We start from the raw sequence: 13,518 nt of genomic DNA, 5'->3' as shown, positions 1-13,518 counted from the left end.
CCTTTTTTGGATTGATCATGACCTGATGACTGATCTTCACCAACATATTGCAGAAAGTGAAGGAGCATCACCTGAGCTTAGAGTGAAAACAAAGACCCCAGCAGAGGGTTTCTCTGGAACACTGACCATTGACCTGCCAGCTGACGCTCGGGGCCGGTTTCCCCTCCACACAGGCCTGCAGGCTGATGGGCTGACCCTCCGATACGCTGCAGTCCTGCAGCAGGCGGAGGAACACTGGAGACCTGGGCGCACCTGAGGGGGGACAGTGAGACACGTGGTTATGTGGACGGACAGACAGAGGGACGAGCAGAGTCCGGCGTAGCGGCCTTACGGCTGACGCGCAGCATCCATGTTGCTGAGGCCACCGTGAGTCCCTCTGGAGTGATCAGCTGACAGCCGAACGTCCCGTCGTCCGCCTGCGTCACCCTGTCCATGGTGAGAATCAGACGAGTCCCGTCCCGTCTCTGCTGAAGTCCCGGTCCTGTCTTCAAGGGCTTCCCGTCTCTGAGCCAGGTCACCATGGCGTCAGCATCAGAGGAGACTGAGAGCAGAGGAAGGCAGTGGTTTCTAATAGTGAGTGTTGGCATGTTAGTCACATTGTACTGTGTTGGTCTTGTAATTAAACGGGAAGACGTTAAAAACCGACGTTTATTTCCTTTTTGTTGTCGTTTGTTGTCCTGGAACAATGTGAGCTTCTGTGCTTTCTGTGTCTCTCGCATAGAAGGTACACCTGGTCTGGCGTTCTGTTAGCTGTGACATCATCAGGGGAGGCAGATCATCCTCTATTACCATCTGACATAGAAAGTACTCCTGGGTCAATGTGAGCTTCTGAGCTTTCTGTGTCTCTGCTCTGTCTTCTCTAAGCCCCAGTGGGTGGAGGCAGATGAGCGTTCACACTGAGCCTGGTTCTGGTTCTGCTGGAGGTTCTCCTCCCTGTTAAAGGGGAGTTTTCCTCTCCACTGTCGCTTCATGCATGCTCAGTGTGAGGGATTGCTGCAAAGCCATCAACAATGCAGACGACTGTCCACTGTGGCTCTACGCTCTTTCAGGAGGAGTGAATGCTGCTTGGAGAGACTTGATGCAACCTGCTGGGTTTCCTTAGAGAGGAAACTTTCTCACCAACCTGGAGGATCTGATAGAGTCTGACTTTGGAAAGAGACTTGAGATGATGTGATGTTGGAGCTATATAAATAATATGTAATTGAATTGAGTTTCTGGAGGTGGAGGGGTGATGAAAAGGACAGTACAGCCACTGGCCACATCTGCTTACAGTCCCAAAAGGGAAAGTTTGGGATTTACAAACCAACAAAAGGACGGCAGTAAGATGTGTTGACAAGAGGAATGGGTCAGGATTGAGTTGACTATACCTTTATAGGTGGTTATTCTGTTATTATTATCTTTATCAGCCCATCTGGGCCAGACACTTTGCAGCCCCTCTCAATGTCACTGTTCTGATTCTAATTGTTGCTGAGCAGCTTTTATTGCCCTGTTCAGCGCTCTGATCAGCTTCAGTTCTTTTTAAGGTGCTCCACAATTAAATAACTGCTGTAATTCTCCATTGTCTGGACAGAAAATGTGTTTCTTTCACCGGTTTGTACGCTGCAACTTCCATTCTACCAGTGGACAGATTTACCTTGGCAGGTGAATGAGACCTGTGATCCCTCTGTGGCCTCCTGGTCCAAAGGAACCGCTTCAAACCGCAACCCAGAACCTGAGGTGGATCTCCTCAAAGCTCTAAAACGAGCCATCAGGTCGGTTTGATAGCAAACAAGAAAATATAGAAAATAAATTTAAAAAATACATTAAATTAATGAGAACACACTTAGTTTTGCAACTACAACCTATTTAACTCAATAAAATGAACATAATGAGAGTTAATTCAAACTGTATGGCCGATCGCTAACTGTATCTTGTTTAAAGGGGCTCTAACCTGTTGCAGCCTGATGAAGCTGGCGGCAGCTGGATTAAACCGGTCTGAACTGGATCAGCTCTGACGGACTGCACCCAAAGAAAGAATTTAAACAATAAATTACAAATGTCCACCCACTCATTATGCTCTAATAGCGTATTTTTTGACATTCTTAATGTAAATCATCACAAGCCAAGTCGCCAGCAAAAGATTTAAATTCAGGTTTTGTTTACGTTTCTAAATTATCTCAGAAATCCTAACAGAAACAGAATGTGCTAGCTGAGTTCAGTTTGGTTAAAAACTAAACTGGCAAAATGCCCTAATATTTTATCTTCTTTTATTCTGCTCTCTATCAATAAATACTAAAGGAAGAGAGTGAAAAATAAAAGTAGTTGTAACATGTAAATTTATAAAACCTCATGACCTCACAGCTAAGTGAATCTAATTAATTTACAAAAAAATTGTCATTTGTGGAGCTTTTTTCACCCATTATTAATAAATGCAAGGTTCTGTTTCAGTCACATAAATAAAATCATGCTGTCTCATCTGAAGCACTGACAGAGAAAACGTTCTAGATAATGAAACATTTTAAATATCCTTAATTCAGACAACAATCTGATTTTTAAAGCAGATGACAAGAATTCACAGCTTAGTTAAAGGCCATTACAGTAGCCTACAAAATATGGTATGAAATGGTGCATTTAATTGTATTGTGGAATAATCGTGTTAGGTATAATAAATAAAAAAATAAATTTATTTATTTAATTTCAGGCAGAATAGATTCTTAAATCACTCTGAGGTATATATCAGATATTTAATGTATTAACTATTATTTTTACATATGTTGCATTGTTTAATTTTTATAAGGTCTCTGTAATAATATTTTTATTTTTACATTTTGTGTGATTACTTGTGTAAAGTAAGAACGAGTGTTTAAAGGTGGTGTCACAAAATGAGAAATTGTTTTTGTGTTTTTTTGCAGTTATTTCATTTAATATCACGTCTTTAGTACTGGCCCCTGTACTGGAGCCTCACTTGTTATATCCGGTCTCAGGCTGTCCTTTATGTATTAAATTCTTACTACTTAATAGCTTTGAAACCTGTTTAAGTAATTTGACTTTAGGTAAACAAACCGGTTCTAAACGGAAATGAGAAAACACTTTATGTTGGTTATGATCACCTGAGAAGCAGCAGTACTCCTTCCAGCCACACGAGGGCGCTCTGCAGGAGGTTTTCTCCTCCCGGTTTGTCCATCCTGCTGCTGCTGCTCTGCAGAAGACCTGCTGGGCCTGTGAGCAACGCTGGCCTCCGTCAGGTTCCCGGCTGGTGGTTCCTCAGGTGGATGAAGGCTGCAGGATTCAACAGAGAGAATGTTTTGTTTTAGGGTGTGGTGATAGCAGGATCGTGTTAGATCTGTGATCATGTGCAGCTGTTTCTGACGCAGGTTTAAAAGTAAGTGAAGCTGCGACTTGGTGGTCAGGTTGTGCCTCAGTCTCATCAAAAAACAAACTAAAATTGTTTTTAGGACAATATAGGTCAAGCCAGAAGGTCTCACTAACATCCCTGTAACCACATTGACTTATGCTGCACTGATGAGTGATTACTGTCCAGATGTGTTTGCTTCAATAAGCAAACACATCTGGATCTGAGCTGGAAGTAAGACCCGTTAGAGACAGAAACATCTCACCTGGACGAGGCTTCAGGAACACCTGAAAGAGACAGAAACGGAGAAATTGACTCATACTTTTCAAATTGCCTGATTTTATTTTTATTTTAAACACTGATATTCTGGTGGAGCAATCTTAGAAATCCTCAACAAAAGCAGTCTAAACACAGTTTTTATGGTTTCAGAGGAAACTGCTTGCTCAGTATGAGGGATTGCTGCAAAGCCATGGACAATGCAGACGACTCTCCCTGTGGCTCTACGCTTCTCCAGGAGTGAATGCTGCTTGGAGAGACTTTGATGCAATTAACTGGTTCCCCTATATAGGAAAGTGTTGACCAATCTGTATAATCTGATTGAATTTGACTTTGTAGAAGCGCCATGAGATGACGTTTCATGAATTGGTGCAATATAAATAAAATTGAATTGAATTGAATGGAACTGCACGAAGGAGCTTTCAGACCCTTTTGCACCAACCCCAACATCTAAAGAGTTAAATTCTTAAAGCATTTCTTAAAACTGTCAGCATGAACCCTCTGCAGGTAACCTGGCAAACCAGATTAATAATGTGCAGCACTTTGCCTTCTGGGAAAGGAGGAACATTCAGCAGAACTTTCCGAGCTGACTGGGCAAAGCAACGCCTAGTGCTCGCCTCCTAAAGGTTGGTTTTAGTTTTAAAACATCATAAGCTAGGCATGCTTCGGTGGCGCAGTGGTTAGCGCGCACAACCCATGTACGGACGCCTTAGTCCTCAATGCGGCTGACCCAGGTTCGACTCTGACTCCTTTGCCGCATGTCTCTCCTCCTTTCCTGTTAGCCCACTATATGAAAAATGAGCCACTAGTGCCGTAAAAACCTAAAAAAAATAAAATAAAAAATGTAAGCAGCAGGTGCCATGAGAAACCACAACAAGCTACCCTGGTCAAGGCAGGCTTCTTTGGATCTTGTTGTGTCTCTGCTCTGTCTTCTGTAACCCCAGTCGGTCGAGGCAGATGACCGTTCATACTGAGCCCGGTTCTGCCGGAGGTTTTCCTTCCCGTTAATGGGGAGTTTTTCTTCCCACTGTCGCTTCATGCTTGCTCAGTATGAGGGATTGCAGCAAAGCCATGTACAATGCAGATGACTCTTCCTGTGGCTCTACGGTTCCCCAGGAGTGAATGCTGCTTGTCGGGACTTTGATGCAATCAACTGGTTTCCTTATATAGGACATTTTTGACCAATCTGTATAATCTGACCCAATCTGTATAATATGATTGAACTTGATTTTGTAAAGTGCCTTGAGATGACATGTTTCATGATTTGGCGCTATATAAATAAAATTGAATTGAAAATTGGATAGTGACACCTGTGGATTCTGACCAAACAGATAGCAGCAGCTACACGTGCGTCCTCCTGCACTCCCACGTTTATGTTGGTTCAGCTGTGGACTCATCAGTTATTGCTGTCGTCACAGCTGGATGTCCCGCCTTAAACCATAATACTGCAACATGATTGGCCGACCCGTTTTGGTTCGATCTTGTTAACTGAACAAGGTGGATTTGTGTGTGAACGCACAAAAACCGTGAGAATTCAGCTTACAGGTAAGGTTACCCTATGAGGTCGGTTCTCCTTTCTATAGGAACCAGAATTAGCAGCAGCTGCCCTTTCACTAGATCAGAACTTTACAGGCTTTACATGATCCTGACCTCTGGTTCCCTGCTGTTTCCTGCATCTTTTGACCCTTGCAGACTGGAAACGTAGAGCTGCAGGTGTGAAGATGCCTTGAACAGTAAACCATCATGAACCGGTCGCCTCACCCTGAACTATCAGCTCAGCGCTGGCGGTGGCCGTTCCGGCGCTGTTGGTGACTGAACACGTGTAACTTCCTGCATCCTCCACCTGGACTTCCTTTATCTCCAGGAAGTGGCGGCCAGACAGCTCGTACGCGCTGATCCGACCGCAGGGATGAATCTCCATCTTCCCCTGGAAAAATAAGCAATCATGTAACAATGTAAACAGTGTAAATTATTAATCGTAAAGCAGCTGATCAGGAACGGTGACCAGAGTTAGGCTGTAACCACAGGAATCAGGATGCCACAGTCGTCAGCCTGCAGCCCGAGTTTAAACTGTTCAACGCTGATGTTCTTCAGAGGAACAATCTCAGAACCTGGTTCCAGTCCCTGTGTAAGCTTATGGTCGCCACAGAGAGGTTATGTGGCTTTACTGTGATGAATTGTTCTCTTTGATTTTCTACTGTAGGAGAACAAGACCCATCCATACAGATCAGTGCATCATTGTGAATCAGTGTATCTGAGCTCTGTTGATGATGCCTGTTCACAGCACCTGTAAGCAAGCTGAACTCAGGGTTAACATACTCAGAGTTATTGATATCAGGCGTTCTGGAAATTAAAACTGATAGTTTCCCTGCTCAGAATAATCCAATCCAGAGTTCACAGAGAGACTTGGAGTTAAACTGCGACATCCGGATCCGTCTTTAGTCGGTCCTGACTAGACCCAAGGTGCCGAAACCAGACCTCCTATCTCCAGTTTCCCTCTTTGAGGTCTTCAATAATACTACAGTTTTTAATATTAACTAAATTACTGGTGGTACCTGATTAAATGCTATAGTTTTAGTAAAGGTTTTTTAACTTTAAGCCCCCTTAAAGTGAGAAATGCAGATTAACCTGCCTCCTGTTTCCTGATGTAACATTGGGTTTCCTTTCTTTTTTGTTTCCTCCAGCCTGCAGCTGGTGAATCAAAAGCTTTGCTTACATATCTAAAAAAAAAACTTTTTGTTTTCTTGGTAAATCCTCAGTGCAACACCACTCCCAGCTTTTAAAGCATGCTTTATTCAAACTCTATTACAGCATTTTATATCAAATTATGATTATAATCACTTGTAGACACAATAAATATGAAATAATATTATTGCTATTGCATCATTAGTATTCTTAAATTATTTCTATCTGGAAATGTTTTAAATGTTTTTTGTTTTTTTTGGCTTCATGCAGTTTGCATGCCGAAGTAAATGTTAGAATAATTGAGTTTCTTTGTTTGTATTTTCCCTTCATAGGAACTCTGACTGACTTGAAGTTGAAGTAAAAATAAATTCATATTCATCATCTCAGAAATGATTGATGAGAAGAATCCTACAATTAATTGTAAAAGTCTCCAGCTGGACCCTGAAAAAAACAAGGGACAGATCAAAGTACCATCAGGTGATACCTCAACTTTACTTTTCAGATTCCGGTGCTCATCATAATGCACCATATCTCTGTTTTCCAACAGTGAACAAACTTGAACTTAATCTGGGATCTACTAAGACATTTAGAAAGGACACTTCTTTATGAGTAGCCTGGTTCTATTTAAGTTCATTGCTCACCAACAACACAGTGTTGCTCCTTTTACCTGTTAAACCACTTGAAGTTAACTTAAAAATGTACTTGTTGCACTTTAAAGGAGAAGAAAGTGATTTTTCACGACTAGGTGGCGCTAAAGCACTGCCTGTAGACCAAAACAAGACGAGTATCAAGCCACGTCTCTCTCCATCTCCAGCACTCAGCACCCATCTCTCCTTCTCGCCCATCGGCTCGTTTAAGTCTATTCGCAAAGGATAAAAACGCAGCAAAACAGCCTCACCTGTCAGAGGAACACTTTTAGTGGAGAAGTAAGTAACTCATAACTTTATAATGCTGTTAGTGAGAGAATGTTTTAATCTGATGGGCGTGCTCTCCGCCATTTTGTGCCTGGCGGCGGCATTTTGTGGGCAGGAGGGAGCAGCTGTTCACGTACGCGTACGCACAGCCGGCCCGGCAAGAGATTGGAGAACAACACAGAGAGATAGTGTGTGACATTAAACACAAGTCCTTCTAAAAATATACCTTTAGTTTTTCACAAAACTACTTTTGGTTCTTTTTATCTAAAAATAATGAAATTTGGCTTATTACTAGTTTATGGTCCGGCCAGAATAACTGGATATTTGCCAAACAGTATTCCAGAACCTCCTAAATATGATCTCAACAGCTTTAATAATCAATGTTGCTAATTTAGATATTTATAAAATCGAATAATAATAATATTAATAATAATAGTAATACTACATAATTAGTTACTTCTTTACACAATGGTTCCCAGCTGTGAAATACGATTTTGGAAACAGTAATTGATCGTTGACATTTCAAAAAAGCTTAATAATTTTATTTCTGCTCAGATTTCTAGACTTGATTTCAGATAAATTGCCCAGGAAGTGAAAACTAAAGTCTCAGTTAGGCCCCGCCCACCTTGTACCATGTGACCTGCGGCCGTGGCCGTCCTGTGGCTTTGGTGGAGAACTTCCCGCTCTGTCCCAGCCTGACCAACACTCGGCTGGGCTTGGAGATGAACTTTGGTGGACTCTCGCTCCAGATGCTGGTCGGGTTCTCCGGTGCTGGGATGGAGGAGCGGCACCTGGAATCATGGGAGATGGAGTTACCTCTCCGCAGCATCCTGTTCAATGTGAGTCTATCAGTACTGGAGCGGTTTTATAACTGCTGAGGTCTTGCAGGAAGCAGCTGGAGTAAGAGGGAGCTTCTACAGTAAATCTGCTGATGTGACCTCATGCAGCTGCAGGTTTGGAGCCTGAAGCCTCCAGAAGAGCCTTTCTGACACATTTATGGGGCCTCAGCAGTGATTTAAAGCAGCAGGACGAGGTAGAGTCTGCAGCAGCTCACCCGGATCTCTTCCAGGACGGCAGGATGTATTTATTCCCATAGTTTTCTGCAGGCAGGAAAACATTTGGACATCAGAGAATAATTTGTTTTCTGACTGAGCTGCGGAAACTTTATATATACTGAACACATTAACAGATCAAACAGGAATATCACATAAACACAGGACTTTTTTACCTCCTATTCAGCTGCAACGGGTTTGTCTGTTCTGGCACAGAGGTAGACATTTTCTTCTGATTACAGAAAACGAGCAGAAACAAACCACCTGCTGCAACCTTATAGATAAACTAGCATAATAATAATAATACTGTTATGGTGCATAATAATGAAAACATTGGTCCTGTGTGTTCTGGCTGCTGAACACTGTTTTCTCAGCTGGATGATGATCTGGTTTAACTTTCACTGACTGCAGTTATGCTCTGCAGCCCAGCGGTGCAGTAAACTGCTCACTTAGCTCTCTATGGGTCACATTCACAGAGCTATTTCAGGTATTTCAGTATGCTGAATGTAGCAAATAACGTCCCTCTGGTTCTTAAATGAGCTATGCATTTAGAGGACAGCCTGCCACCCTTTACTGCATGTAAATTACAGCCAGAGCAAATTTCTTGACATGTCACGCCTTTAAAGAACGGCTCAGAGATGTTAATGAAGCAGGAATTCATGCGCTGAAGTCTACCTGATATTCTGGCACACAATTTCTCAGTTAAACCGAGTAAACTGTTAATATATTATTGCTGCTAAGACATATCCAGGCCTCAAACATTATGATTTTGAACTGTTCCACCAGATGATTTACATGCAGTAGTTAATAACAAGATTTGAATTAAATAAACTCTGTGAAGAAGATCTTATTGTGGATCTAAGGTACATTTAGGATAATTTGTCTCACTCGATGAGGGCCTGGTGAGTGTTACAATCAAAGACGCAGAAGAAAGAGAAAAACTGCACTAAAAGGAAAACTTTCTATACTGTTTACTTCACTCTGTTGTGTTTGTGAGGTCAGCTGTTACATGGTGGAAAAAGAGCTAATCGTCTACTCAACTTGATGTTTACTCCTGTGTGTATTTATTTCAGTCTTCTCTGTGAATCAAAAACAGAAGCAAAACAAAGACAAGCACCAACATGGTTGCAACAAATGGCAGCGATTGCACTGCTTCACACAAGGATCCAAGGGATTGTTTTCCCAGTTGCTGTTAACAAAACTACATGATAACGCTTTAACTACACACTTTGCAGCTGCGGTTTGCAAACCAGTCGGCATCCGCTACGCTGTGTGTGCTTTTTAATATTTACTGATTGCAGTCAAACTGCACATGTGCAGTAAGACTACAATCAGATTCATTTTTCCCTGTCTACACGACAACGGAGGCCGAGATGTTTCTGAATCCTTCCACTCAGGAATCAGCTTCTAAGTCTTGTCAGAGAAAACGGGCTCCATTGAGGTGGAAAACAGAAGAAGCAGAACAAATCTCTTCCATTTTAAGCAAAAAATGTTGTGCACACATTGCCTTAGGAAGAATCCAGCGGCTGTCAGATCAACAGTAAACCTTCAGGAGGTTTCTGTGGACAGAGTATGTGTGCATAAAGATGTGGAAAAGCACAGAAAGGTCCAGCAGGACTGATAATTTAGTAATAAAAGGTTTTTGAAGAGTCTAATCATCTGTTTGATTCAACGTCACAAACCTATTACACAGATCCCACCTATGCAAGTTACGAGTTAATTCTCCAACACCAGCGTCGTTTGAGACAGATTACAAGAAATATCTACATTCTATTCAAGCCGGTGGGAATAAAATAGAGGAAGGAGGTGACCGCATTATTTCATCCTCTCTTAAGGTGAGGTTTGCCTGGTAGTTTTAGAAATGATGGACGGGACAGAGCGTTTCTGTTGCTGTTCTTTATTAACTTAGAACCCAAACTTTATGATTGTGGAACGTTTCAACAAACGGCGACACCTCTGGATGCAAATTTTTGGACAAGAACTCTGATATTACAACTCTGTCCAATCAAACTGAGTTGATGTGGACGTCACTGACAGCAGTCATGCAAACATTTTGTCCTCTCCCTGCAGGACTCAGAAATATGAACTAATGTAAAGCAGTAAAGCTCTGCAGTAACATTACAGACGTCTGACCATAGTTTCAGCCTCAGAGATGGGGGGTTAGTCGGAGGGTGGGGAGGGCGGGGTGTGTGCTGCAGGGACCGGTACCTTCCAGGAGGATCTCCACGGTAGCCTGCCGGCTCCCCGCCTGATTGGTGGCCTGACAGGTGTAGCAGCCCAGGTCCTCCTCTGTGACTCCGCCCACCAACAGACTGAAGGTGCCACGCCCACCTCGCTCCACCGTGTAGCGCTCTCCGCCAATCACCGCCTCTCCGTCTCTGTACCATGTGACCTGTGGCTCAGGATGACCTTGCACCTGGGACACGACGAACAAAGCTAAATGTCACCAACGTCTTTCTGAACAGGTTGTTTCTGTTCCTGCAGGTCCGGTTTGTTCAGGTTGAGCTGAACTGTAGGTGGAGTTGTGAAGGTTCACACTTAGCATGAAGAAAAGTTCAGTGTCAGAGAAATGTAGCTGAATTTATGCACTTTAATGGTTTACAAATAAAAATACAGTTTAAAGACAGGTCTGTCTCTGTGCAGACAAATCTGGTAGGAGAAGGCAAGGTTCATGGTTGACGCAGTCCAGGCAGCGTCCAGAAAACAGACCCAATGAGGTGTCTGAACAGGGAAGAGGCGAGACAAGAAAATCCAGAGATGAGGACTTGATCATGAAGAGGAAGGCAGACAAAGAATGCCAAACAGCTATTCACGTTGAGGCTTTCAATAATCTGACACTGGCTGGTAGGGAATCCCCCATATAAATGGCTGGAGAACAGCTGAACGGGATGATACTGACTGTGCTTCAGGTGCAGCTGATAATCCTGATTACAGGGAGTTGAGGTAAAATAAGACAGGCCAGAACATGAAACTAGGAAATAATTCAGATTGGTTTGATAACTCAGTTTCCAACTGCTCACTGAAATCAGTTTATATAAACTATAGTATAGGAGTACGGGGAAAAACGGAGCGCCCATGAAGGGGCCTTCAATTAAGCCCCGCCCCCCGACGGCAACTCTACAGTGACACTGAAAGCATCTCTCATTGAAAAAAAGCTGCAGCATAAAATGAGAATATCATCATAAGTTTTTACTTTCTAACAATTTTTGACTTTTCAATGTTTGGTTTTACATTGTTTAATCTCAATGTCGCTGCAAGCAGTCACTGTTTTAGCTCCATACAGCTGCAGCTGTGATCTATGAAGGAAATCTGTGCTAATCCTACCCCATGGTTTTATAAATCAGGGTCTTTTATTTGTTATGCACCATTATTGGCTTTTAGGCGATGCAACCATCTCGCAAACGTTTTATAAATGAGACTCCAGAACCTGAAATCAAATTAGTCTGAAGCGTGACTTCTAAGTGCAGCATGTGGTTTCCAGATGTGGAGACTGTTTGATGACTTGCAGCTTGAAGCCCATGAGGACTTGCAGGTCTGTCCAGCGTGTTTATGGACTGACGGTGCGTTCAGGCGCTGCAGGATTAGTCATTCTCTGCATTCTTCTTGCTGATAAATCTGAGGCGCTGGGGCGGAAATGCTGTCTCTCAGAATATTAGGACTTTATGTAAGCAGCAGTAAAAACAGAGCAGAGCAGGAAACTTTGATGGAGGTTAAACTAAATCAGCTGACCGATTCATGAGAGGCAACCAGCGGTGTGAGAGTTTAAAACTGTTTAAAATGTTTTTAAATCAAGCAGATTCTCTGCCAGAAGGGTTCCTAAGATTTTTCTATCTCAAAATTATATGTTTCCAGGTTAATTTTTCATACATTTGACATTGTGATAAAGGGAATTTCAAACATGACTTTAGACTTGTGTTATAATAGATTGAATACAAAGCCTTAACATTACAGCTTGTGATCAGTAATATGTTAATTTCCCAAAACTCTAACAAATAGGACATCGAATTCCAAGTTTAAGAACCTTCAGTCTGATTTTAAACAGAATAATACAGGATTTTTGTGACCTAACAGGATTCAAAATGCCCCTTTTCTAGGTAGAATGAGTGTTTTATCTATTACTCATAATTTATGATTATGAAGTTGTAGAAAAACCAAGATATGACGTGAATATCCAAAACTAAAGGTCATCTCATAATAAATGATTATAAAAACTCTTTACTTTTACTAATGGAGTAAGACATAAATTCTGCAAATTCAAACTTTTACTCGCCTTCAACTTACCAGAGGTTTGGTATCGTTATGTGTCCCCAACAGTAAAGAAATAGACAGCAAACTGAAATCTACTTGAATTATTTTATTGACGGTGTTATTAAAACTGCAATCCTCAAACCAAATAAGAAGCATTTTCCATTCAGACGCTGCAATGAAAAATTTTGAATCCAGACAGTCAGTCAGTCTGGATCAGACCTGACGTCTGCAGCTCTGAGACTTTTCCCCTCAGCTGACTTTACATCCACAAAAACACAAGACGTTTAGAGGCAGGAGGCTCTGGAATCACCTCAGGAAAGATGCTTCTCACTGTCTGATCCAACATCTTTGTTTCTTTAGCAATAAAAGCAGAGCTGCTGCTGCTCCTCATTGAAAGAGGTAAGTTCAGGCGGTTGGCGATCTGATCCTGGACGTCTTCCTTAGAGCAGGCGTGCTAAACGCCAGCCAACCTTTAGATGTGTCCCTGGTCCAACACACCTGAATCAAACGGTTAACTTGGGTCCTCAACGTGCAGCCAAGATCTTTAGAGTCCTGCTAACGACCTAATTAATGGATTCAGGTGTGTTAACACAGAGAAATACCTAAAAGGGTTGGAGTTAGACGCCCGTACCTTAGAGGTTCCTAAAAGTGTGACAATCAGGGGAGATTCTGTGGCAGATCCTGAATCTGCTGGAGGGACTGCATCCCTTTGTTATTGGGATCATGTCGATAGAGAGAGGGATTTCTGGGTTTCCCTTCTGGACCTGTTCTCTCCGATAAACAGAGAACGATGGATGGATTTGTTGTGTTTTTAATTTCTTTTTTTAACGCCTTATACTATATTTACATTTTTTTTACAGTGTATGATAATGCAATAACTTAATGTTTCTATAAACACATAATCCCTGAATATTAATATGTTTTTCAACATGTTTCTGATGACTAAATTCTTCCATACAAGGTTTTATTGAATTGATCTTGTTATTAAAGAAAGGACATATTTTTTAGATTA

At 42.1% G+C, this 13,518-nt stretch overlaps 1 protein-coding gene across 3 annotated transcripts in view; it reads right to left on the bottom strand.

Annotated features, from left to right (window-relative positions):
• The window catches only part of LOC105921769 (myosin light chain kinase, smooth muscle), a 70,813-nt gene that overhangs the window by 49,616 nt on the left and 7,679 nt on the right, over positions 1 to 13,518 (bottom strand). For 2 of the 3 annotated variants that reach the window (XM_036132611.1, XM_036132612.1), the window contains 10 exons: positions 10,467 to 10,674; positions 8,261 to 8,306; positions 7,832 to 7,997; positions 5,369 to 5,534; positions 3,597 to 3,618; positions 3,090 to 3,258; positions 1,931 to 2,004; positions 1,634 to 1,734; positions 332 to 541; positions 127 to 252 (listed from right to left, as the gene is read on the bottom strand). In XM_036132611.1, coding sequence (XP_035988504.1) covers positions 127 to 252; positions 332 to 541; positions 1,634 to 1,734; positions 1,931 to 2,004; positions 3,090 to 3,258; positions 3,597 to 3,618; positions 5,369 to 5,534; positions 7,832 to 7,997; positions 8,261 to 8,306; positions 10,467 to 10,674 — 1,288 coding nt within the window. The remainder of the gene's footprint in view (positions 1 to 126; positions 253 to 331; positions 542 to 1,633; positions 1,735 to 1,930; positions 2,005 to 3,089; positions 3,259 to 3,596; positions 3,619 to 5,368; positions 5,535 to 7,831; positions 7,998 to 8,260; positions 8,307 to 10,466; positions 10,675 to 13,518) is intronic. The other variant, XM_036132613.1, reaches the window with a different exon arrangement.

This window comes from Fundulus heteroclitus, unplaced genomic scaffold (assembly GCF_011125445.2).
Source record: "Fundulus heteroclitus isolate FHET01 unplaced genomic scaffold, MU-UCD_Fhet_4.1 scaffold_53, whole genome shotgun sequence".
Taxonomy (NCBI): domain Eukaryota; kingdom Metazoa; phylum Chordata; class Actinopteri; order Cyprinodontiformes; family Fundulidae; genus Fundulus; species Fundulus heteroclitus.
This window is presented reverse-complemented; position numbering and strand designations above follow the sequence as displayed.